This window comes from Littorina saxatilis, linkage group LG14 (genome assembly GCF_037325665.1).
Source record: "Littorina saxatilis isolate snail1 linkage group LG14, US_GU_Lsax_2.0, whole genome shotgun sequence".
Taxonomy (NCBI): Eukaryota; Metazoa; Mollusca; class Gastropoda; order Littorinimorpha; family Littorinidae; genus Littorina; species Littorina saxatilis.
In genome coordinates, this window is record NC_090258.1 from 26,324,808 (window position 1) to 26,349,758 (window position 24,951).

General features: G+C 39.5%; 2 protein-coding genes across 3 annotated transcripts in view; one reads left to right on the top strand and one right to left on the bottom strand.

Annotated features, from left to right (window-relative positions):
* Positions 1-1,474, top strand: part of LOC138946752 (cyclin-T1-like) — a 110,054-nt gene extending 108,580 nt beyond the window's left edge. Inside the window, exons 13-14 of the mRNA XM_070318155.1 lie at positions 340-389; positions 1,383-1,474. Of these exons, the coding sequence (XP_070174256.1) occupies positions 340-389; positions 1,383-1,474 (142 nt within the window). The remainder of the gene's footprint in view (positions 1-339; positions 390-1,382) is intronic.
* A 14,102-nt stretch (positions 1,475-15,576) lies between these two features.
* LOC138947449 (mucin-5AC-like) overlaps positions 15,577-24,951 on the bottom strand; it is a 34,297-nt gene continuing 24,922 nt past the window's right edge. The window contains exons 9-12 of one of the 2 annotated variants that reach the window (XM_070318928.1): positions 24,781-24,798; positions 20,013-20,120; positions 18,853-18,883; positions 15,577-17,881 (exon numbers count right to left, since the gene is read on the bottom strand). In XM_070318928.1, coding sequence (XP_070175029.1) covers positions 17,668-17,881; positions 18,853-18,883; positions 20,013-20,120; positions 24,781-24,798 — 371 coding nt within the window. In that variant the 3' untranslated portion in view covers positions 15,577-17,667. Of the gene's footprint in view, positions 17,882-18,852; positions 18,887-20,012; positions 20,121-24,780; positions 24,799-24,951 lie in introns of both variants that reach the window. The other variant, XM_070318927.1, reaches the window with a different exon arrangement.

Sequence of the window (24,951 nt, forward strand, 5' to 3'; positions counted from 1 at the left end):
GATGATCCTTTGTGATTGACTGGGCGTTAAGCACACAATGTTACATTTCTCTCTCTCTTCTCACACAAAGTTTGTTTCCAAAGCAGCTGGTCTATTGTGATGAAATTTTCCCCAATAACACTTTGAGACCTACTGATTCACAGAATCCATAGAGCTATAGGTTAGAATGTGATGTAATCAAGATTTTTCACTGCTTCCCCCCCCTCTACCACCACCACCACCAACTGTACACCACCACCACCACCAACTGTACACCACCACCATTACCACCACTTGTGTTTATGAGTTAAAAATGTTGGTAAAGAATATTCTTTGATGATTGATGAATCTTCTGTGCAGGTATAATTCATTGGAACCAGAAGAAAACATCATGGAAACAAATCAGCAGGGTAAGTCTATGGAAAATTTAACTCGCTGCATTTGTTTAGGAATCAGAAATTGAGGTTATTTCTCTCTTGTGTCTTAAGGTTCAGTTTATTTTCAGGGAAAGCAGTCCTAACCACATTGGACAGTTTATTTTTGATCTAGATTAGGCCAAAAAAAAAATTGTCTGTTTAGGGTAACATGACCAAAAAAAGTAGGGTCGGTAGGTAGGTAGGTTTTTTTTTGTTTTTTTTTGTTTTTGTTGTTGTGTGTAAATGCTATGTAGGCTGAACATTCACTTCTTATATTTGATGAATACATGTTTCAAAACTAACGTATAAATAAAACAGAGAGAAAGGGAGAGAAAGAAACGCCAAATGTCTCTTTTTAGCATTTTTACCTCTTTTTTTTTTTTTTTTTTTTTGAAATCAAAAAAATGTTTTTGGGTCGGCGCCAAATCGATAGGGTCGGTCGGGTTACCCTAAACAGACAATTTTTTTTTTTTGGCCTTACCATGTTAAAAAGTTTCTGCACAGCCACGGTAACAGATTGCTACAGCTATGCATTGTAAATGTTGCAGGCATTGAAGGGGTATAACATTTATTCACAGTCCTCCATGATCTTTTGCTAAGGCCAAAAAAAAAATTGTCTGTTTCTGGTAACATGGCTAAAAAAAATAGGGTTGGTAGGTTGGGATTTTTTTATTTTTTTATTTTATTTATTTTTTTACCCCAAATGTAGACCAATGAAACTAACTTTAAAAATCGCGCAAAGAGACTGGATTCACTATACATAGAGACAAGACACTCAACACATTTACAAATCGTCAGCGGACTTTCGTTTTCACACGTTTTTGTTGTTCATTTTCTCACCCTGTCCTTTACCACCAAAAAAAAATAAAAAATTTGAGTTTGGGAAAAAAAAAGTTTAGGGTCGGCGCCGAAATTTAGGGTCGGTCGGGTGACCAGAAACAGACAATTTTTTTTGTGTGCCTAATATCTTTGTTGACATAATTGCAGGGTACCTGGATGTCAGCATGAGGTTAGATATCTTGGATAAGGAACAGGAAAACGTGGCAATGGATGTTCTGCTATCCATGTTCAAGATGTGACAGGGGAGGCTACCGCTCCTTTCACAACGGACTCTGCACCCGAGTTGTTGGCCTTTAAAGTCAACACCGGTGTATTGTAAAATTCTGTTTGTGATAGGGTCTGATGGTTTCCGATTGTCTGTATGTTCATGGGAACCTTCGGGTTTGCATAACAGTTTTTATAGGGCTAAGAAATTAGCCGTAACATTTTCAAACCTGTTTGATTGCACTTCGCCTCCCGAGGTGATCGTAGTGTTACGGCACACAGTTACATCTGGCGCTTGCGAGCAGGTATGGGACTCGGCATGATATGTTCAGGTAATGGCATAATATGACCACTGAACATTTTCGTGCTGTTCCCATTCTGCGAACTTGGGATGGACAGTGGTCTCCCGGTTCGGAACTTCGGGACGAAGTTCATTTCAAACGGGGGCGATTGTGACAGGGGAGGCTACCGCTCCTTTCACAACGGACTCTGCACCCGAGTTGTTGGCCTTTAAAGTCAACACCGGTGTATTGTAAAATTCTGTTTGTGATAGGGTCTGGTGGTTTCCGATTGTCTGTATGTTCATGGAAACCTTCGGGTTTGCATAACAGTTTTTATAGGGCTAAGAAATTAGCCGTAACATTTTCAAACCTGTTTGATTGCACTTCGCCTCCCGAGGTGATCGTAGTAATGTTACGGCACACGGTTACATCTGGCGCTTGCGAGCAGGTATGGGACTCGGCATGATATGTTCAGGTAATGGCATAATATGACCACTGAACATTTTCGTGCTGTTCCCATTCTGCGAACTTGGGATGGACAGTGGTCTCCCGGTTCGGAACTTCGGGACGAAGTTCATTTCAAACGGGGGCGATTGTGACAGGGGAGGCTACCGCTCCTTTCGCAACGGACTCTGCACCCGAGTTGTTGGCCTTTAAAGTCAACACCGGTGTATTGTAGAATTCTGTTTGTGATAGGGTCTGGTGGTTTCCGATTGTCTGTATGTTCATGGAAACCTTCGGGTTTGCATAACAGTTTTTATAGGGCTAAGAAATTAGCCCTAATATTTTCAAACCTGTTTGATTGCACTTCGCTTCCCGAGGTGATCGTAGTGTTTCGGCACACGGTTACAAAGATATCCAGCGTGCAGGTATGTTTGTACAGTTAAGCTTAACTGCTGCCGATAGATGGATATTTTAGGGGTAGCTAGTTATTAGTAACCACCAGGGCTTCATGCGAAGGAGAAACTTATGTCTGTGCTAGACTTTTCCTTCAGAAAGCAGTATTTAGATTGATAAGGAGAAATGGTCAGTTGTAATGTTTGCACTATGTTCGTTGGAATATTTGGTATTACCTGGGCTGGAACTCATGACAGTTTGAATCAGGGCCAAACAATCTGACTTCTGACTTCTGACTTCCGACTTCCGACTTCTGACTTCTGACTTCTGACTTCTGACTTCTGACTTCCGACTTCTGACTTCTGACTTCTGACTTCCGACTTCCGACTTCTGACTTCTGACTTCTGACTTCTGACTTCTGACTTCTGACTTCCGACTTCTGACGTGCCTGCTCAGTTGGTGGCAGTGAGAATGCTAAGGACGGGGGTGTTTTTCCTACCTCGGAGGAATTTCTTGTTTTAACCTACCTTTTGCTTACTCTGCAAACTGTCTAGTTATCGAGTAAAAGAGGGATTGCTAGTGTTGGAATGTAACTCCAGACTGAAACCATCAATCAGTATTACTATCAAAAAGTCTAAAGAATCTTGTAGGTGAAATGGTGAGCTTTTTGTACACACCCGTGGGCTTAGACCAGATTTACTATTCTGTTTTGGACATAGGCCTAATATTATATAATTACACATATGTGAACACACACACACACATACACACAGGCACACATACACATACACACATAGTTCGAATCACCATCACCACCCTCCACCCTATCCCTCCTTTTCTTTGTACAACATGTGACAAAGAAATTACCCTTTTTCCTCAGGAGATGGACTATATGCTTCGGGTCATACTCCCTGAGGCTTTGAGGGGGCCCGGTAGCTCAGTTGGTAGAGCACTGGACTTGTGATCGAAAGGTCGCTGGTTCGAATCCGGGCCGGGACGGACACGGGTCAACCTAATGTGCAGACCCAGAGACGGAAGCCATGTCCCACCCCCGTGTCATCACAATGGCACGTAAAAGACCTTGGTCATTCTGCCATAAGTGCAGGTGGCTGAATACACCTAAACACGCAGACACCTGGGTAGCGCGACTCCGTTGCTGCTAGCTTTCCACTGGGAGGAAGCGACCCGAATTTCCCAGCGATGGGACAATAAAGTAATGAAAATGAAATGAAATGAAATGAAATGATGCGGATCCACCATCAAGTAAGTATTAACATATCATTCAGGCTTTTCCCTCCAAGTTATCTGTGGTCTGCTGACCTGAAGAAAGTGTGCATGCTGGCTAATACTGTGTACTAGAGTTGTAAAACATATTTCCTGTTGTTCTGATTATTTGGAACTAAGAAAGAGAAATTGATCCAAGCCTTTTTCAGTTTTTGTTACTGTCTCATTCTTCTGCTGTTGGTCAAGAAGAAAAATGTTAATGGTGAAAACTTTGGTAACTGTTGGCTGGAAATCTGCTGAGATGATCTTCAAAGTCTGCTGGGCCAAAAAACATCAAAACGAAATAACAATATTTTTAAAGTGTGAGTTCATGAGCTACTTATAAGGTTAATGGTTTCAGTTCTTAGTTCATATCATGCATTTCTGTACCCTATCTTTAAAATTTCTGTCATCTACTACTGCATATATACAAAAAACAGTGGGTGCTTTGACAGTAGATGCTTGTGTAGTCTAAAGCAGGAGACTGCAAACGTTCAACAAAGTAAACATGGTGCCCTTTTCTGTCAGTTGCAGGTAGAAGATGACCAAAAGGATGATCAAGAAAGTTTCTACGATTCAGATGGTGATCCTGATTTTGGAAAAGGTGAACTGACAGACTAAGTAATGGCAGAACTTTCATATAACCGTAGTGTTTTTGAAACTGTGATAATTTTCCTGCTGCAAACTGCACAACTATGTCCATAAAAACAAAACAAACTGATAAAGCACACCTGGTTATTGCAACAAAATGTTGCACCCATGGCTGATGTATAATGATTAATAAGGAAAATGACCAAGCAACTTAGTGATAAGCCTTGAAAGGTACAGTCAGTTTCCTGTAAACCATCACAGACACTGTCGGGCTTTTACACACAGTAAAAACACCCTTTCGTTTAAACACTCACCGCTTGAGAACATCCTAGGTGCCCTCCGTAAAGAGAGCAATTTTCAAAGAATTTATTTTTGCGTGGCTAGACCTAACTTTTAAAATCTCAATAATGAATTGACAGCTTGTTACACAAACATTCTTACATCATAACAGATTTTTTTTCCATCAAGACAAGATCAGTACAACTCAAAGTTTTGAAAGTTTAAGTATCTAAGTCCCTCTTTTGCGCAAAACGCTGGTAAGCAGATCAAGAAAGATGGGTGTGGACAGGTCTGTTCAGGAAACTATGGCACGTCACATGGATCACTCTGTGAGTACTGCTGACCGTCATTATGATGTTAACACAGGGATACGAATTACAGCAAAGTTTCGTGACATACTGAGCAAGTTCAAGGAATCTGATTCTGCAGAGTCTGATTCTGCAGAGTCTGATTCTGCAGAGTCTGATTCTGCAGAGTTGGACAGTCAGGTTGCAGAGGAGGATTCCTCAGTACAGATTCCCCTCTGTGAGTTTGTCCTGCAGGCAACACCTATTGAAAGAAAAACAACAAATGCCACAACAGTCTCACAACCGCCGGTCTGTGTCAGTCAGGCAGGCAACAGCTCTTTCAAGTTTGGGCGACCAGTCATTTTTTCTGAGGAAGATGCAAGTAGGCTGAAACGCTGTTGCGACACTGTCATCAAAAATGGCAGAGGAAAATCATGCTTAGTGACAAAGACAATGATAATCAGTGCAGTGAGATCAGCAGGTGAACATTTCTCAGATCTATTTAAAAACTACACTGAAGCTCAAACCTGTAGTAAAGTGAGGACCGAGATTAGAAAGAAGAAACATTAGGCCAAAAAAAAAAAGAGGTCTGTTTACGGTAACATAGGCCAAAAAAATAGGGTCGGTAGGTCGGGATTTTTTTTTTTTTTTTTTCCAAAAAACCATATTTTTACGTTATTTTGCCAAAAAAAACCAAAAGATTTTTTTTTTCCCAAATGCCAAAAAAAAGTCTAGGGTCGCGCGAAAAAAAATAGGGTCGGTCGGGTTACCGTAAACAGACCTATTTTTTTGTGTGGCCTTAGATGAACTTTGAAAAATGCTCTTTTTTTCATTTATTGAAAAACATTAGGGATGAGTTTAAACAAACCTGTCAGGTTTAGGGTGTGAGAGATTTGGTTTAGTTTTGCCATGAGTTTCTGAATTCACGCTGAGCAATGCTTCATGTACCAGTCCTGAGTTGGCATTGAAGCTCACCAGAGACCTTTGACAGGGTTTTTGTGCCATAACATTTATGTAATTGCTAAAGTCTTGCAATAAAACTAAATGATATTGTTTGTGTGTGCTGTTATTTAAAGGTACGGAACTTGTCAAATCCAGGTGCACGGAGCCCCTGGGGCTTTTAGTCATACCTCAGGCAGCTATCCGTTAGAAGAACTACCAAGTTTCGTTGACTTGCACCCAAAGAGTCAAGAACTGCGATTTTTTTACGAATTAATTTCGTACTCGTAAACACCAAATAAAGAAAGAAAGAAACTTTTCATGGCAGCACAAAGTGAACTGCGTTTCTTTCTGAATTCAGTTTTCTTCAGTTATATCAAAGTCGCATGTAGCTAAAAAGAAAACCTGTTTGGTCATAACTAGTGCTTTTGAATGACATGATAAGTGCACAAACTTGGTTAGATGCAAAGTGTTGTTCTTTGAAATGCCCAGTTCAATATTTTGACGTCTCTATTAGATGAAAAATGTAATGGCTCAGAACTTGTCAATGTTTAGGCATTACTCTTTTTTTCTGTGTATTTAATTAATTTGTAAGAAAGGTTTTTTTCTGTTGTTATTGTTGTTTTTGTTTTCATTTGTGATATGTTGCAATTTGAGGATTATGGTTAATCTGCGCTTTGTCTAGATGGCAGTGAGCCAGCCTATTAAGTGATCAAGTGACATTAGATGTTAGCCTTTGGTCATACTTGTGAGATTTAGTCCTTGCTTTGATCTGTTTGGAGGAACTGCCACATTTTGTTGTTGTTATTTTTTCCCAGCTTGTGTTATTTTTCTGTTGTAGCCTAACAAAAGCTGTTGATAGTGATACTGTATCTTGTCATGCAGTTTTAGAATTTTCTGTGCACTCTCAAAACTTAGTTGTTAAGTTCTGTTTGATATATAGTTTCAGAATTCTGTATTTTAAATGTCCTTGGAGGCTGTGTAAAAAAAAACTATTTTGGTTTGTTTGTAATATATTTACTATTAGGTTATATCAAGATTGCATGTGACTGCAAAAAACTGTCTCGTCAGGAGTAGTATTGTTTGGATGACATGATAAATTAACTGAAACAGCATGACGAAACTTTACGAAGTGTAAAATATTTTGTCTCTCTTCTGTGGAGAACCCTTTGTAATGTTGTGATGTGTGAGTTGGAAGAAAATGGAGGATTGTTCAGGCATTATTCTCTTTTTGTGCTGAGTGTGTGTGTGTGTCTCAGTGTGTGTGTTTTATTTGTAATAGAGAATTGTTTCTGTTGATTTGTGTTGCAACTTGATAATTATGTTTTGCACTTGCCTGAATGATTGTGTCGCTGTGCAAAGAGGGTTTCTTTTTAAAGATGTATACAGTTATATCAAGGTAGTATATGTGGCTTAAAAGAAAACATGTTTGGTCATGAGTGGTTCTTTGAAGCGCCCAATTCAATGTTCTTTTCTGTGGGAAGAAAAATGGAAGTGGCACAGAGCTTATCATTCTTCAGGCATTACTCATTATTGTGCTGTGTATTTTTTTTAATTTTATATTTCTGGGCATTTCCTGTGATAGACTGGGAGTTACTTTCATGATTTGTAATGAGTTGCAATTTAAGGAGTGTGGTTAATCAGCACTATGCTTAGATGGTTGTGAGGCAGCCAGTATGTATGAACGTCATGGGGATTGAGTGACTTCAGATATTAGAGTTTTGATTTTTGTGACATTTTTTTCATTTAATCATTGCTTTGGCCTGTTTAGAGAAACTGTCGCATGTAACATGTTATTGTTTTGGTTTCTTTGTGTGTGTGGGTCTTTCCTCCCCTCTGCCCCTCTCCCCGCCCCCAGCATGCTTCATTCATTCGATGTGAAACAGCCGTCTTTGCAGAAAGTTAAAGAGTGCTCTCCGGTGTGTGCAGAATTATTTGATACGTATGTATATGTCACAGTGGAAATGAGAATCCAGTGAGATTCCGAATCGCACTAGTGGAGATTGGAATTCCTGTTTGCACTAGGGCAAACTAGAATTCTCATCTCCACTGGATATTTGTTAGTGAAGATTGGAATTCCAGTTTGCCCTAGTGCAAACGGGAATCCAGTTTCAGTGGAGATGGGAATTCCAGTTTTCACCAGGGGAAAATATTAATAGGAATTGAGGGAAATAATGTGTTCAAAGGTTTATAATTGTTGTTAAAACCATTTCATCTTGAGTCATTCATGACTTTAAGGCTTACTCATCAGTGCAGGTATTGAAATGCAGAAATAAAAATAAATATTAATGAATTGATATAATCGAACAACACGGAGTATTTGCGCACAATAAGTTTTTTTTTATCAATATCATTAAATCATATCACAAAGTTAAAAGTTTATATAAGATGAAGCATGAGAGAGAGAGAGAGAGAGAGAGAGAGAGAGAGAGAGAGAGAGAGAGAGAGAGAGAGAGAGAGAGAGAGAGAGAGAGAGAGAGAGAGAGAGAGAGAGAGGGAGAGAGGGAGAGGGAGAGAGAGATGGCCTCGGCCATCAGAGCCGACAGTATTATTGTATTGTATTGTATTGTAAAACCACGATTACTGAACGGCTGTCTAACGAAACGGTGCAATTGCCGAAAAGCAAACACAGACTGCTGTAAAAAATTTCACCCAGAAAGCACATTTTGCAAGAACTGTTGTTGATGGATTTCCAGTGAAATGAAAAAAAGCAAAAAAGGCATGTTTGTGTGTGTGCGTGAGTGCATGCATGTGTGGGAGTGTGTGTGAAGGCATGTAGCATAGATAGGCCTACCTTTCATGCTTCATCTTTTATAAACTTTTAACTTTGTGATATGAGTTAATGATATTGATAATAAAACCTTATTGTGCGCAATTACTCTGTGTTGTTCGATTATATCAATTCAATAATTTTTGTTTTTATTTCTGCATTTCAATACCTGAAATGAGTAAGCCTTAAAGTCATGAGTGACTCAAGATGAAATGGTTTTAACAACAATTATAAACCTTTGAACACATTATTTCCCCCAATCCCCCCCCCCCCCAATTCCTATTTCCCCTAGTGAAAACTGGAATTTCCATCTCCACTGAAACTGGATTCCCGTTTGCACTAGGGCAAACTGGAATTCCAATCTTCACTAGCAAATATCCAGTGGAGATGAGAATTCTAGTTTGCCCTAGTTGAAACTGGAATTCCAATCTCCACTAGTGCGATTCGGAATCTCACTGGATTCTCATTTCCACTGTGACATATATATATATATATATCTATATGTGTGGAAGAAGGAAAATGTAAATGGCAAAAACAATTCTGTGCTGGTATTACTAAATGTTCAGTGTGTATGTTTACTTTAAGTGCTTCCTGTAAAAGACTGTGCACAGTAAGTTGTTAAGGCAATGTGAGGCACTCAAATTGCCAAATTTAAACTTGGAGAATACATGGAATTACTTTGTTTTCTGGGTAGTTATTGAAGTGACATAAAAAGAAATGAAAAATCTGTGAATTTTAAAGGACAGAGACTGCCGTTGCTATGGACACTGGCATAAACAGCGCCTTATTGGATTTACAGGAAACAGTTTTACAGCGACATCATACATCATAAATGAATGATATTTGGCACAATGATACACAAGACCTATATCTGCAATCATATAGAACGAGTATTTGACCAAAGACTACAGTTGAATTTAAATTATTTTTTGTAATGAGGATCAATGAATATGGTTAAAAATTCATTAATCCTTATTACAAAAATTAATTTAAATTCAACTGTAGTCTTTAGTCAAAAAAACATTCTATATTATTGCTGATATAAGTCTTGTGAATCATTGTGCCAAATATCATGCATTTCTGATGTATGATGTCGCTGTATAACCAGAAATCCAATATGGCGGCTGTTTCCATTGCAACGGCAGTCTGACCATTAATATTCAAAATGTGTTCATTTATTTAAAAGTCACTTCAATAACAACCCAGAAAACTAGGTTATTCCATGTATTCTCCACGTTTATTTCTAGAGCTGCACATTGCCTTAAGCTAATTGTGTTTGGTTGTTTATAAGCAAATTAAAATTTTAGTTGTTGCACAAAATATTAAGTTAAATTTGTCTTGTTGTCACAACTAATTTTTTACTCATGTGCACCGTGTTTTTGTTAATAAAAAAACCCCGCGGGTTAGGGGGAAGAATTTACCCGATGCTCCCCAGCATTTCGTAAGAGGCGACTAACGGATTCTGTTTCTCCTTTTACCCTTGTTAAGTGTTTCTTGTATAGAATATAGTCAATGTTTGTAAAGATTTTAGTCAAGCAGTATGTAAGAAATGTTGAGTCCTTTGTACTGGAAACTTGTATTCTCCCAGTAAGGTCATATATTGTACTACGTTGCAAGCCCCTGGAGCAATTTTTTGATTGGTGCTTTTGTGAACAAGAAACAATTAACAAGTGGCTCTATCCCATCCCCCCCCCCCTTTCCCCGTCGCGATATAACCTTGAACGGTTGAAAACGACGTTAAACACCAAATAAATAAAGAAAGAAAGAAAGAAAGATGTTAATAAAAAGTTGCAAAGTTATATTGGATTGGCATTAAAAAATATTGTGTTTCGTGTGTCTGCATTTGTATATCTTTTCGTGCAAAGTTTTATTGGCATTGAAAAAAAACTTTACTGTGTGTAATTTCCGTTTTTTTTCTTTTCTCTTTCTCCTTTGTGTTTGAAAAGTACACAAGGCAAGTTGTTGCATAATAATTGTCAGATTGGTATCTGACAAGCATATATTTTGGACCTAGAAGCATTGACACTCACTTCACGTAAGCACCACAAGCTACATGCATTATTCAGCGTTTCTTGCTTTTTAATGTTCAAAAGGCAAACGATGGTGGATATTTTTTTTACTCGGATGTTTGTCCAAGGTGCTAAAGCTCCCGTTGCATTTGAACATCTTGCACTACAATAGTAACAATGGCAGAACATGTTTTTCACAGTCATGCGTGCGTCTGTTTGGAAAAAAAAAGAATAGCAAAAGCTAATCTAAAAGAGTACTCTAGTCTCATTTGCAAAACAAACAAATAAACAGAAACCATATTATTGCAACGCAATTGTCGATCATATAAGATAGAGATACCACAATTGACATCTGTTTACAATGCATTCGCAGTTGACCCCTTCTGATGATCAAATTGCGCGGGAACCACATCGCCCTGGTGCTGGATGAAGGTAACAATTCCGCAAAACTAAGTTACAATCCACAAAATATGTTAAGTAACAATACGTACCAGGTAACTTTCCACGATTATGTCGCTTTCCACAATAAAGGTGAAGGAACCATCCACGCTTATAGGACACAATCCGTTAATTAAGTCACCATCCACGTGTGGATGGTCACCTAAATAGGCTTTAAATAGTCCAAAACTCGGCAGCACGCCTCATTCTGAAAGCACGAAAACGAGATCGCGCAACACCACTTCTTCACACACTGCACTGGTTACCTATTCAAGCCCGCATTGACTACAAACTGTCCACCCTCTGCTTTAACTTCTTTTCTGGCTCGTCTCCTGCTTACTTCTCTGAACTCCTCACCGTCTATTCTCCGGCAAGACAACTCCGTGCCTCTTCTGACTGTCGCATCCTCACCATACCACACACCAAAACCAAAACATACGGACAACGCACTTTTACTTTCTGCGCACCCACACAATGGAATTCTCTCCCCTTTCACATCCGCCACTCTCAGACACCCCAAGCATTCAAACGAGCACTTAAAACGCACCTCTTCAAGAAATACAACCCCTGATTTTGTTTTCTCAGTCCATCAGTAGGCTACATGTAGTGTATTTGTTGTTTTAGTGATAATGTGATAATGTATACAAACATCTAGGGCTGTTTTTCAGTATTGTTGATAACATGTTCTGTTTGATTAAGGGTATTCAGCTGGTATTTCCTTGTTTTCACTACCTATTTTATTCATGTTTTTATTATTTAGTTAGTGGAAGAATCTTTTGTAATGTATATGTTTGATGGTGTATGCTTTTAATTAAGCGTTGCTGACTATGAATGTAGATGTAAATGCTTGTATAACTGTGTTTTAATTTTAAATGTGTCAAGCGCAAAGAGCATAATTGTAAAGTTATGATGTTGCGCTATATAAATGCTCATTTATTATTATTATTATTATTATTTAAGTAGCCAAAGCAGTGGAAAAAAAGGTGCACACACACACACACACACACACACACACACACACACACACACACACACACACGTACACAGACACACTCACACACTCGCACTATAATAAACATTGCACTATAATACATTATCACAAACACACGCACACATGCACGCGCGCGCAACACAAATACGTGAACAACTATGTTCAGTAGAGGGCAAAAGAAACGCATTCTCGCCCACTGTTGTAAGTGATTTTTCGTCATTCTCAAATAATCGTAAAATAAGAACCAGCTGAGCTACATCAAAATGAAAAACAGATTCGTAGAGGATATTTTACTGGCTGTACGATTAGTGTGCACAATATTTATTCGTTTTTTTTAAAGTTTTTTTTTTTACCTGTTCATAAATTGTGTTATACAGAGAAGGGGTCAAGCGAGTCGGGATTGCAGGCACAAACGTGTCACTTTGACACGCTACACACATCTTACAAATGCATATTCATCAACCAGTTAAACACAGTTGTTGTGCGAGGGTTTTTTCTCTTCTGTAATCCGTCACCTGCACTTCTGTCAGAATTGACTGAGGTACAACAGTGGTGACAGGGGGGTGGGACATGGATACCGTCTCCGACCCCCACCCCTTCCGCCCATGGATCAGAAGTCCAGTGCTCTACCAACTGACATACTGGGCTCCCAAATGATTTTCTTCTTCATTTGTGTCAGTCAAGACATGCCCCCCGCGGGTTAGGGGGAAGAATTTACCCGATGCTCCCCAGCATGTCGTAAGAGGCGACTAACGGATTCTGTTTCTCCTTTTATCCTTGTTAAGTGTTTCTTGTGTAGAATATAGTCAATGTTTGTAAAGATTTTAGTCAAGCAGTATGTAAGAAATGTTAAGTCCTTTGTACTGGAAACTTGCATTCTCCCAGTAAGGTCATATATTGTACTACGTTGCAAGCCCCTGGAGCAATTTTTTGATTAGTGCTTTTGTGAACAAGAAACAATTAACAAGTGGCTCTATCCCATCTCCTCCCCTTTCCCCGTCGCGATATAACATTCGTGGTTGAAAACGACGTTAAACACCAAATAAAGAAAGAAAGAAAGTCAAGACATGGGGTTGGGGTTGGAGCGGGGGATAAACGTGGAGTGAGCAATAAGGAAACAACTTATTGTTTTTCTAGGTATTGTAACTGTATCTATGGAACTTAGTTGTGTTCAAATTTGGTTATGATCTGAAGAGGAATTTTTGTGTTATCACGTTTTTACTGCTAAATTAGTGATAATTGTATATGTGTACTCCCTCGACAAACCTCGATAATTTTCTGCATGCACAAAAATAGGTCACGTATTATGATATGGTGATACTTTCCATTCAATTATCTACACAAAATAATGTTTTATTTATCATTTCTAAAGGTAAAATGTTCAGTTAGGATCACATTCAAAATCACGGTGTTTTCCGCAAAATCCTATTTGACCACCCCCAGATACAAAATTGTAAAACAAAAGTGAATGAGGAAACCACCTTTTTTTCTTTCTGCGGATTTGTACATATGTGACCCTCCACCACGGAATGAGTCGCATGTCACCTTTGCATGATTTTCATATTTTTACATTTTCCTAAAGAGTTTTTTATGCTCTATCCAGTGGTGAAAACCGTTTTAGAAAAGAGCAAAAACTGTATGAGTTATAAGCCTGTGACTAAGGTGACCCTCACACTGTTACCAGACACTCCCCGGACTTATATTAAGCCTAGCGCAGAACCGCGCGAGGTGACATGCGACTCATTTCGTGGTGGATGGTCACATATTGCTTTGAGGAACCTGTGAATAAAATGTGTAATGAATCTCACGAGGAATTTAAATACACGCATGCAGGAAAAAAAAAAAATATGGGTAGCGCCGTATGTATGGCAGCTCGCTTTCCCCGGGGAGAAAGCAGCCCGAATTTCCATGAGGGTAACCTCACTGAACTGTAAATCTTATCCAATCCAATCCAATCCAATCCCCTTATACGAGGGCTGTTCTGGAAGTCCTTAGAATCTCATATTAGCGCACAGCTCACCGTTAATTTGACCACGCCATTTTCTTGAAGGATCCTTCCTGAGCTGCGACTTTCTTTCTTTCTTTCTTTATTTGGTGTTTAACGTCGTTTTCAACCATTCAAGGTTATATCGCGACGGCTGAGCTGCGACACACTTTAACATTCTGTAAAAATACCTTTCAAACATGTCGGCGCGAGCGTTTTTGCCGATACCCTTAATGACCCTCGTTTACTCTCGGACAGCAGCATCAGGGCTCTCGTAACGGTTTTCTCTGAGCTTTTTCTTTAAATGTAAAAACAGGAAAACGTCGAAAGGGGCCAATTCAGCAAAATATAGTGAACGGAACATCAGGCAAACATCCTAATCTGTTAGTAAATTCGACTAATTTGGAAGCTGTGTAAAACGGGACATTGCAATGGAGTAGCATCAACCCTCAAGTACCCGTGTTTGGCGCCAAGCTTTAAACACCACGGGCAGGCAATGATGCATGTACTGCCCTAAGGTAACCGTACGCTGCTCCCCTTTTAGAATTGTGGCGATTTGTCCTTATTTTCAAACAAATGGGACCACCTTCTTCTTGCCAGTGTTCCGAGATCACCAATAGTTGATAGGGGTGGAGCCGTTTAGGAACATCCAAACGGCTGATCGATGTGTTGCCCGGGGTCAGATTGATAGACCCAAGTCCCCATCGCCTGTGACAACCTTCACAAAATCCTTACACTCTCTGTAGTCACAATTGGAGACAATTTTTATGCACATTTCGAGACATACCCCTTTTTGTACACCAGAAAGATCTCGGGCACCCACTGTCTGCAACGCTTGTGTACCCGTAAAGGCTTGTGCCAGATCACAACGATAGGTGCCGATTCAATTATCTATGTGTCCTTTACCTCCGTGTGTGTGATTTGTGCATTATACCTCTTCAATTTTTCAACGGCAGCAACTTTTGTTGCAGTAACAGCATTCAACTGTCGGTCTGGGCGGGTGTCATCTTTGAAGACGTGTCTACCCGATTTACATTCATTGTACCGGTTGTAAAAACTCGTTTGGGAAGGAGCGTTCTTCCCCCAAAATTCCCACAACATGCAGTAGGTGTGAGAAACATAACAATATTTTTAGAGATGTTTATACATCATTGCTGTAAACTCCCTTTGTTTGAGCTCCATGACAGGCAAGTAAACATGGACGGGTAGCGTTCTTTGAGAGCTGTTTTCTTTGCAGAGGAAACTTTGAGATACATGAACATTTGTGTCATCGCCAATGACAGATTGCAGTATGCAGACGTCATTGTAAATATCATGAGGCATTGCCAGGAGCTTGGAGTCTAAGGACTTCCAGAACACCCTACGTACATGTATGCAATTGCAGCCTGTTGTAAAAACATAACAAAACGAGATAAAACTATTCTTGAAACCGACAAACATAGACTATGGTAAGTAAGCTGCACGCATGTTATATTTCAACGCTTTTAATTGCCTGGTCACATTAATTATATGGATATTCATTTCAAGGGTCGCAGCCCGATCATTAAAGACACTTTCTCAAACTTCCGCATTTCACGACTTGCAGCAGAGATATCTCTGCTTGCAGTAGGGTTTGGGCATAGACCATTTATCCTGGACCGCCAACTAGCTCTCTCTCCGCTCTGTCTCTCTATTACGAGGTAGCGGCCTCACGCATTTAGGAAGCTGCGCTTACAAGCCTTTCAGAAATCAGGGGGATGTCATATCCGGTGTTGATTGCAAATATGGACGAAGTTGCCGAGGTAAGTTCTGAAAATGCTAAAATAAACTCAGCTAAAGTGCATATGGAACATGTTTTTCGATGAGTTTTGTAAAGTTTAGTTTGGAGTTTTGGAAAATCCAGTTCATTGTCACCTCCCATTGTCACAAATAACTGGAGCGTGCTTTCTTTTCACTGTCTTTCAAACCGGACGCTAAAGCACCCCTGTGAACGTCGAGCGTCGTAACCTCGAAGGGTCACGTGACGAGTTGGCGGTCAGGCTATTTGGTCTATGGGTTTGCGACTGAGCGCATGGTGGCCGCCATTATTAGTCTCGGCTTTCCCCTTTGTTGGGGGACAACAAACTTCGGGTGTACTTTTAGAAGTGTCGTCACAACCGCGTCAAATATATCAAAACGTCCTGTTTTCTCACAAAGGGACGTAATCGCTTCACGTTTTCTCCACAGCTGAAAGTGATTGTGAATCTCTCGCTGTCTCGGCGAAAAGAACAATCGGAAAAGGTACAATGGTTCACGGCGCGCGGTGTAGCATGCGAGACTTATGTGAGAGAACGTTTTACCGAGGATTTATTTTCGCAAAGTGAGTAGCTGCAGCTAAGTTTAAGCGTAGAGGGCTTCTGTGCGCTGATCTGCCCTCCGAAGCAATCCATTTTGTAGTGAAATGTCCTCGTGTTTTGTCCACGTGTTTTTAACCGGAAGTTCGTTGTCCCCCAACAAACCTTCACCTTGGGTCTGTTAATTATGCCGGGTTACGGGATCCTTCAAGTCGTGAACAGAATTTGAGCAAGACCACCGATCTACGTGTAGAACATCAGTGAACAGAACCGTCTTCATGACGTCACACAAATGATGTTATTTCAAATCGTTTTTATACAGCCGAAAACATAACAAATAACACCCAGCTGCTTGTGCCCCTGATCTAGACCAACAGTGAATAATTCCGTCTTCATGACGTCACACAAATGATGTCATTTCAAATCGTTTTTATACAGCCGAGAACATAACAAATAACACCCAGCTGCTTGTGCCCCTGAGCTAGACCAACAGTGAATAATTCGTCGATCATCTGACTACCTTGCTTGTCTATTTGGAAGATAATATGCACTTTTTTCTGAAAAATGAGTAGGGGGTGGGGGTAGTAAAAGCATCACAGTTCAAAATTTTGCGCGACAAGAGGTGTATTTCTTTTAAAATTTGTGAAGAGGGATAACTCAACTTGTTATTTAACACTATTTCTGAACACTGTAACCACTTTAACACTTTTAATTTATGTTTGACTGTGTTCCATGCTTCAAATTGGGCTTCAAAAATGGATACATAAGGTTTTTTTTCTCCAAATTCACCTGTAAAATCACTATGTTTGATGTTCTATTTTGCTTCCCTATTTCTCTTCTTCAGTTTGAGATCATCCGATTGTTTTTTGTTAACATATTCACAATACAATATCACAAATTCTTCAGTAGGGTTTGCGTGAAAAAATCACATACCTATGCTCAAACTTCAGTCGTTATCTCAAAATTTTGCGCGACAAGCTCTATTCATTTTGTTTTTTCCTGATAAACAAAACACTGAACTAACATAAAAACAAACCTTTAAAACTGCCTAACCACTTTGAAATATGGCCTCAGGTGTATACTCCAGCCTTAAGAAAAAAAATAAATAAATAAAACTCCGTTATAGCTGAACATTTTGGACACTGTGGAAAGAATTGTCTTTTAATTCACCATGGCCGGACACATATGCAATACTAACACTCACCAATTACAAAATTAATCAAAATTAGTCCAAAACACAATCATGATTACTCAGACGCAACAAGGTCGTCATTCGACTGTGACCCGCTTTCGTCCTGGCTAGTCTCGTTCTCTTCGTCTTCCATCGTGTCGTTCTCCTCTCCGTCTTCCTTCGTGTCGATCTCCTCTCCGTCTTTCTTCGTGTCGATCTCCTCTCCGTCTTTCTTCGTGTCGATCGCCTCTCCGTCTTCCTTCTTGTCAATCATCGTCTCAACTTGAGGTCTGTGACACAAGAGCAGGACATATTTTTGGCGTTCTGTCATGCTTGAATAACAGTCATACTCTGTGCATATTTGACAGGGTAAGAGAGAGAGAGAGAGAGAGAGAGAGAGAGAGAGAGAGAGAGAGAGCTAGATAGAGAGAGCTAGATAGAGATAGGCGCGTGGTGTAGATAGATGGAGTGGGGGGAGGGGCAATGGCGATAGGTCATTGTTGGAGTAGGCTAGACTGGCCAACCAATATTAGGCATACACAAAAAAAGTCTGTTTACGGTAACGTAGGCAAAAACAATAGGGTCGGTAGGTCGGGAATGTTAAAAAAAAATTTTTTCTCCCAAAAAACCATAATTTTAAGTTATTTTGCCAAAAAACAGACTTTTTTCCCCCCAAATGCCAAAAAAAAGTCTAGGGTCGCGCGAAAAAATAGGGTCGGTCGGGATACGTAAACAGACTATTTTGTTTGTTGGCCTTAAGTTCTGACACTGATCCCTGCGTCGCATTCGGCCAGGCATTTCTACAAAGAACATTTGCTGAATTTGTTTTGTAATAGAAAGCAATTTAAGTAAATAGAAATAAATGTTAAACGTAGCATTGCACGAGCACTACCCAGTTTCAAAAGGAATATTCAATGATGTTACAAGAAAGGAAAACACATGATGCAGACCAAAGTAATCTCTCCAGAAAAACCACCCAATGTTACTTTTTCTGAGTTTGGCAGATTTGTTTTCCAATTTGCATTGTCATTTATGGAGGTACTGTAATTTTCAAAACTGAAATTAAGAATCAAGGTGGAGTATCATTAAATGAAAAGCTATCAAGGACGGTGCACGGGAATTTTGGCACAAACAATTCGAATTACAAACCCATTTTTGTTTGTATGTCTGTCTGTTTGTTTGTTTCTTAGTTTGTTTGTCTATGTTGAACAAGAGATGTAGTATTTTCTTTCAGAGTTTACAACACAGACACAATACTTACGTTGCTGCAGCTTCTTCTGGATTTGAATTTGCTGCTGAAAAAAACAGGAATCTGCATGAAATGAATGAGGCATGCAGAAAGGGCGATGAGGTTACAACATAGCCAAAGACAATAGAAATATCCCTGTTCATAGCAATCTCTTCAAAATGTCAGAAAAATCCTATCCAGATGAATTTTTGTTCTCAATATTCTTCAAAATCTGCATTCAACCTCATCGTGAATCAACCATATCCTTGCTTCAATAATAGTTTTGTTTTCCTTCTGGCAACTTACGAAATCTAATCACTATGTAAAATCTCTACCTGTCTTATTGAATCATGTTTGAAACATCGAAAAACGTCAAAGTGACACGTTTGCCTGCAATCACGACCCCCTTTACCCCTACCCAGTATAGCTGAATTGATGAAAAGGTAAAAAAAAAAAAGAAAACGATCAAAAACTATGTACTAATCGTACCGAACTGGATAGCTCTTGGTGCGACTGAAGACAAAAACTGTTCTTTAATCTATTATATCCCTTGGACGATACATTTTCGAAATTCTGGCGCCATCTATCAACACGAAGGATGATGCCTCAATACACTTGACATCGACACCTGTCCAAAAACGAGGCCAGCTACTGGCGATTTGCTAACTAATTTGCAAATGACCTTGACTTTTCAGATAACAAGCGTGCACTGGTGTAGTTCCTTTTTTCTTAGAACTTTATTCCGACAATATCTCCGACAGCACGATGCATTTTTTCGTATAAGATGACATGAATGTCGTATAATTATTTTGATAAAACATACTTACACCCTTCGCCCGATTTTGGTAATGATTCTCTGTCTCTGTACATTTTCTGTTATTGTTTAAATATGGGCCTGCCACCCCCTCCCCCCCCCCAACCACACACACACACACAAAAGCATCTGGAATCCAACATATGGTTTTACACAAATTACACGACGGCCATTGTTCCCCTTTTATTTGAATGACTTACAACTTTAACAAGACTGCTCAATAGTACAGACCCAAAACAAATGTAAATGAATTAGAAAATTAAGTTGGTTATACCTACAGGAGGTGCCCGCGAGTGTCTATGTGTGCTTACGTGCATGTATGCGTGCATGTTGGCGGTGTGCTTGTATTTAAGTAAGTGCATGAGTAAACTGTCAGTACTGGTTTCCTGGTGTGTGAGCTTTCTTCGCCACAAAAATAGCCCAATTCCAAGAACACTGCAGAGGAATAGGCCAGCGACAATACCAAAGATGGGCGGCAGGCCATGTGCTGAAATAAAATACTTTGAAAATGATCATATTGATGGTATTTTTGTGATGCAAAACCAAATATAGGATATAATCAAATACAAACAAACAAAAATGTTGCTGTAAACGGAGTAAACACAAGTATGTCAAATAGACATTATAAAATGTTTGATGGGTTGTTGACAGACCAGCTTTTTTGTCGATCCGAGGGGGAGCATATCGTCTTTTGGTCGAAGGCCGCGGTCAATGAATATGAAACAAAAGTCGATATGCCCCTCGAGGACAGACAAAAAAGCTGGTCTGACAACAAACCACCAAACATCGTTTTTGTCATCATTTTGGTAGTGAGAAAGTAAGTGCCAAATCAACACAGGGAGCCATGCTTTGAAATACGAGTTTCGTTTTGATGATATATGGTTTGGGGCCCCAACACGTTGTTGCAATCAAAGCTTGTGTGAAAGCAACTTTCTGTGTTTTGAGTTCATAAAATGTTGGGATAAATATGGTAGGTTTGAGGATGCACAGTTCCGTAGGTTCCTCTCAGAATTCCACCCCCTCGGTTTTCAGTTGCTAATATTAAGCTTAACGATCGAATGTGGAAGCTACGTTGGGTCAAAGGTCACAGAAGATTTGCGTCGTGCAGCGAAGGAAAGAATCGCGATGTTGTTTCCGATCCATTGCCTCTTTGTTTTTCATTAGACCTGTCATTCTGCTTGTTCGGCTTTGTTAGATGTTTGCATATCTTGTTGCTATGTTCTTTGCTTTTAATATTATTTCTTATTTGCACTTCGTTTATCGATACAACGTCTTGTGCACGGGTCAAAATTTGTGTGTCAGGGGTCAATTGGTTTGACTTGAACTTGACGTTCGTGTTTCTCCGAACGTCTGTGTATCGAAACACAGATACACGCACTCCATGACTTTGTAAGAAGACAAAACATATCGCTAGGTTTTATTTGTTTGTGATGAATTTATGACCTTTCGTGAAGTAGTTTTGTTTTTTGTTTACTTTTGCCAGTTTTCGCGTTCGTTTTTGGAACTTTGCAAAGCAATGTCGTCTGTTTATGTCTGGGGAAACGCTAATGAAAAGAGCCGAAGAATCCCCGAGCGTTTCTATTGGGTTTGCTTTTGATTATCCATGTATAACCTGCTTCCTGCAACTATGGTAACCGGGGATTTATTGCATGGGGAACATGAGATTTATTTCCCAGGTGTTTATGAATGAAAGCTCGTGAAAATGATGACAAATCTATTTGTCCTACACTTATGTAATAGATCCCTTATGTAATAAGGAATCCTTATGTTTACACGTGTTTATATCACGTTATGAGGTCAACAGGTCAAACAATAACTGGGACACATGCACAGCCTCGTGCTGACCTTAGAAGTCATGTTTCACTGCTTGTGTTTTTTTCTAAATTGTTTGCGCTTTTGACGTCAGAGCAAACACTTTTCAAGAGAGGTCAACTCTGACCTTAGTAACACAACAGCGCAAAGTGAGATTGAATAATATATTGTTTCTTTTTTTTCAGTCTTTCTTTTTCGTTTGTTTTTGAGGCAAAATGGCTTCTCTTTTCTATGGAACCGAACACATTATCCTCTAACTTAAATGCTTCAATGTTTACAGTAAACCGTCACAATGTTAACAAAGGCAAACTACTTCTGATATGAATAAGTGATTGCCGAGTCGAGAGAAATGGTTTCAAGTTCGAAAGCAAATCGATGCAGAGGACGGAGCTATCGGGAAGTACAATACACTCAAGTGCAGAATGCGTTATGGCTTGCAGCGCGATACCAGGTTTACACTCGTTTTGGGGGCCAAATATTGAAAAGCTTCCTTTCTTTTTTTCAATCACATTTCAATATTATCAGAAAACAACAACAAAACAAATCAAGTCGCGTAAAGCAAAATCAACACATTTAGACTTACAGAATGAAACTGAACGTAGTGCACATTTTGTCACCAAGACCAAGGAACCCTATTTGGGCTGGCCGACGTCAAATTTGACGAAAAGTTAACAGATACAGAACATAATACCTTAAGATCATTTTCGTTTTGTCCCACCACATTCGTTTCGTCCCATATAAGGAAGTGCTACGTCACAAAATGTGTGTACCCGTCACTTCCGGTAGGTTGCGAAAAGAATTTCGCTGCAATCAGCCACACGAAGTTCGTCGATTTGGGCAATTCTACGAAACTACTTTCGTAAGTATAATATGGATATTTCTAGATGACAATCATATATTTATTGGAAATTAGTTACTAGATTGTTTTTAAGTCTGTTGATATTTTGCTATCCAAAGGCTTAGAGTGGACTCTAAAGTCGATTTTTCACTTGTTTTCTGAAGCATACATTTGGTCAGGTTGGAGTAAGGATTATTCAAGATGGCGGACACGAGCCGATTGTCGATTCATATGTTTGGAAGCAATTTTGTCTGCTATTATATGGATAAAACAGTTGAGTAAGTGAGTCAAATCTTACTTTGAGTAGTGTTTCATATTTCACATGTGTAAATTTAATGTGTAACGTCGGGATGCAAGTCAATTGCGCATGTATCGTCAGTCCCCTCCCGCTGAGAACAGAATTTCGCTTCTGCCTTCTTAAGCGCGAAAATCGCAACACGCATCAGTGAGTTTTCGGTCTGCGCGCGCATACTCAACGGGCGAGAAGAAAACAGCGACGAAACGAAAGTCGTGAGCTTTTTCACCACTCTTAAAGTCTCTACTGATGGGGGTTTTCACAAGTGTTGTTCTTCTTGTATATAGTACTATACAAGATTCCTTCAAACATTCAACATTCTTTCATATTTTTCTGAATTTGGTATACATTTTCGAAATTCTTGCGCCATCTATCAACACGATGGATGATACCTTACCCTTAGGCTGATTGTCGCGACATATGTCGCTCTACTTTACGTATACTGTCACCTGGTTGTCACGACATATGTCGCGCTACTGGCTCAGTCTGTTTGGTCAGTTCCGATTACCTCCCATGGATGTGAAAACCTATATGACCGTTTTTACATTTAGTCAAGTTTTGACTAAATGTTTTAACGTAGAGGGGGGAATCGAGACGAGGGTCGTGGTGTATGTGTGTGTGTGTCTGTGCGTGCGTGCGTGTGTGTGTGTGTGTTGAGCGATTCAGACTAAACTAATGGACCGATCTTTATGAAATTTGACGTGAGAGTTCCTGGGTATGATATCCCGAGACATTTTTTTCATTTTTTGGATAAATGTCTTTGATGACGTCATATCCGGCTTTTCGTGAAAGTTGAGGCGGCACTGTCACGCTCTCATTTTTTCAACCAAATTGATTGAAATTTTGGCCAAGCAATCTTCGACGAAGGCCGGACTTCGGTATAGGCCCATTGCAGAAACTCAAGTTATCAACAGCATTTCTACTCGGCGCGCGCGGTATGAGAATCACGGGTCGTAACTCTCTGGAATTGGTCATCCGCCGCCATGTTGGATGCCTTGCACGATCTCTGACAGTGCTTGAGCGTTGGGTGGCGACTCGACAAAAGTGAAAATGACACGTTGTGTGGCCCAAAACTGCAGTCAGCAGGCACACTTTAGGATCCCTAAAGTTGTTTACCATCAGGGTGACAACTGGAAGGAAGTTACTGAGCGGAGAAGACGATTATAACTGGTTATTTTTTGCTGTGTGCAGTGCGCTAATCAACAATTGTCCATCGGTTGTGCCTTTAGAGTGAACACTGTGATAGGATGCTTTGAAAATTATACTTTGCAGTAGTTACCTGAGCTGCATTGTACCTCATTTGCCTGTCTTGAGAGCTTTATCTTGTGAATTTTGGTGCACTGTCTGCATGGTAATTTGAGATAAAGAATAAATAAATGAATATAATAATGTATTCTTGCTTTACTTTTTATGTTGTGTTAAAAAGGCAGATCCCCTTTGGACTCATGCATGCACAGTTTTCTTCATTTTGTCTGCATACACAGTGAAATACGCAAAAAGAACAAGAGTGCAATGAAGAAAACTAACAAAGACGGCATCCAATATGGCGGCGCGAAGAGAGTATGAGCGGAGTTGTGCCCCTTAGGGCTAAAGCTAGCCGATCCATTTGATAACGTCACGCCGAGTAAGAAGAATGAATTGGACCTATTGCATTTCAGTTTGGTGGCTTAAAAATTAATTAATGACTTTGGTCATTAAAAATCTGAAAATTGTAAAAAAAAATTTTTTATAAAACGATCCAAATTTACGTTCATCTTATTCTTCATCATTTTCTGATTCCAAAAACATATAAATATGTTATATTTGGATTAAAAACAAGCTCTGAAAATTAAAAATATAAAAATTATGATCAAAACTAAATTTCTGAAATCGTTGTAAAAACTATTTCATCTTATTCCTTGTCGGTTCCTGATTCCAAAAACATATAGATATGATATGTTTGGATTGAAAACACGCTCAGAAAGTTAAAACGAAGAGAGGTACAGTAAAGCGTGCTATGAAGCACAGCGCAACCGCTACCGCGCCAAACAGGCTCGTCACTTTCACTGCCTTTTGCACTAGCGGCGGACTACGTTCAGTTTTATTCTGTGAGTTCCACAGCTTGACTAAATGTAGTAATTTCGCCTTACGCGACTTGTCTTTTTTCTTATACGATAACATAAATGTCGTATATTTATATAATTATTGATAACATATACTTACAGGCTTGTCCTTTGGGCTCTGCCAAAGAATAAACAAATACATTCACATGTTTGGCGGCAACTTACAAAGTTAAAAGTGTATGGAATAAACAGAAAAATAGAGCATCTACAACTTACGTTTACATTTTTTTTTTTTTACTGTTTGAATATGGGCCAGCCCCCCCCCCCCCCC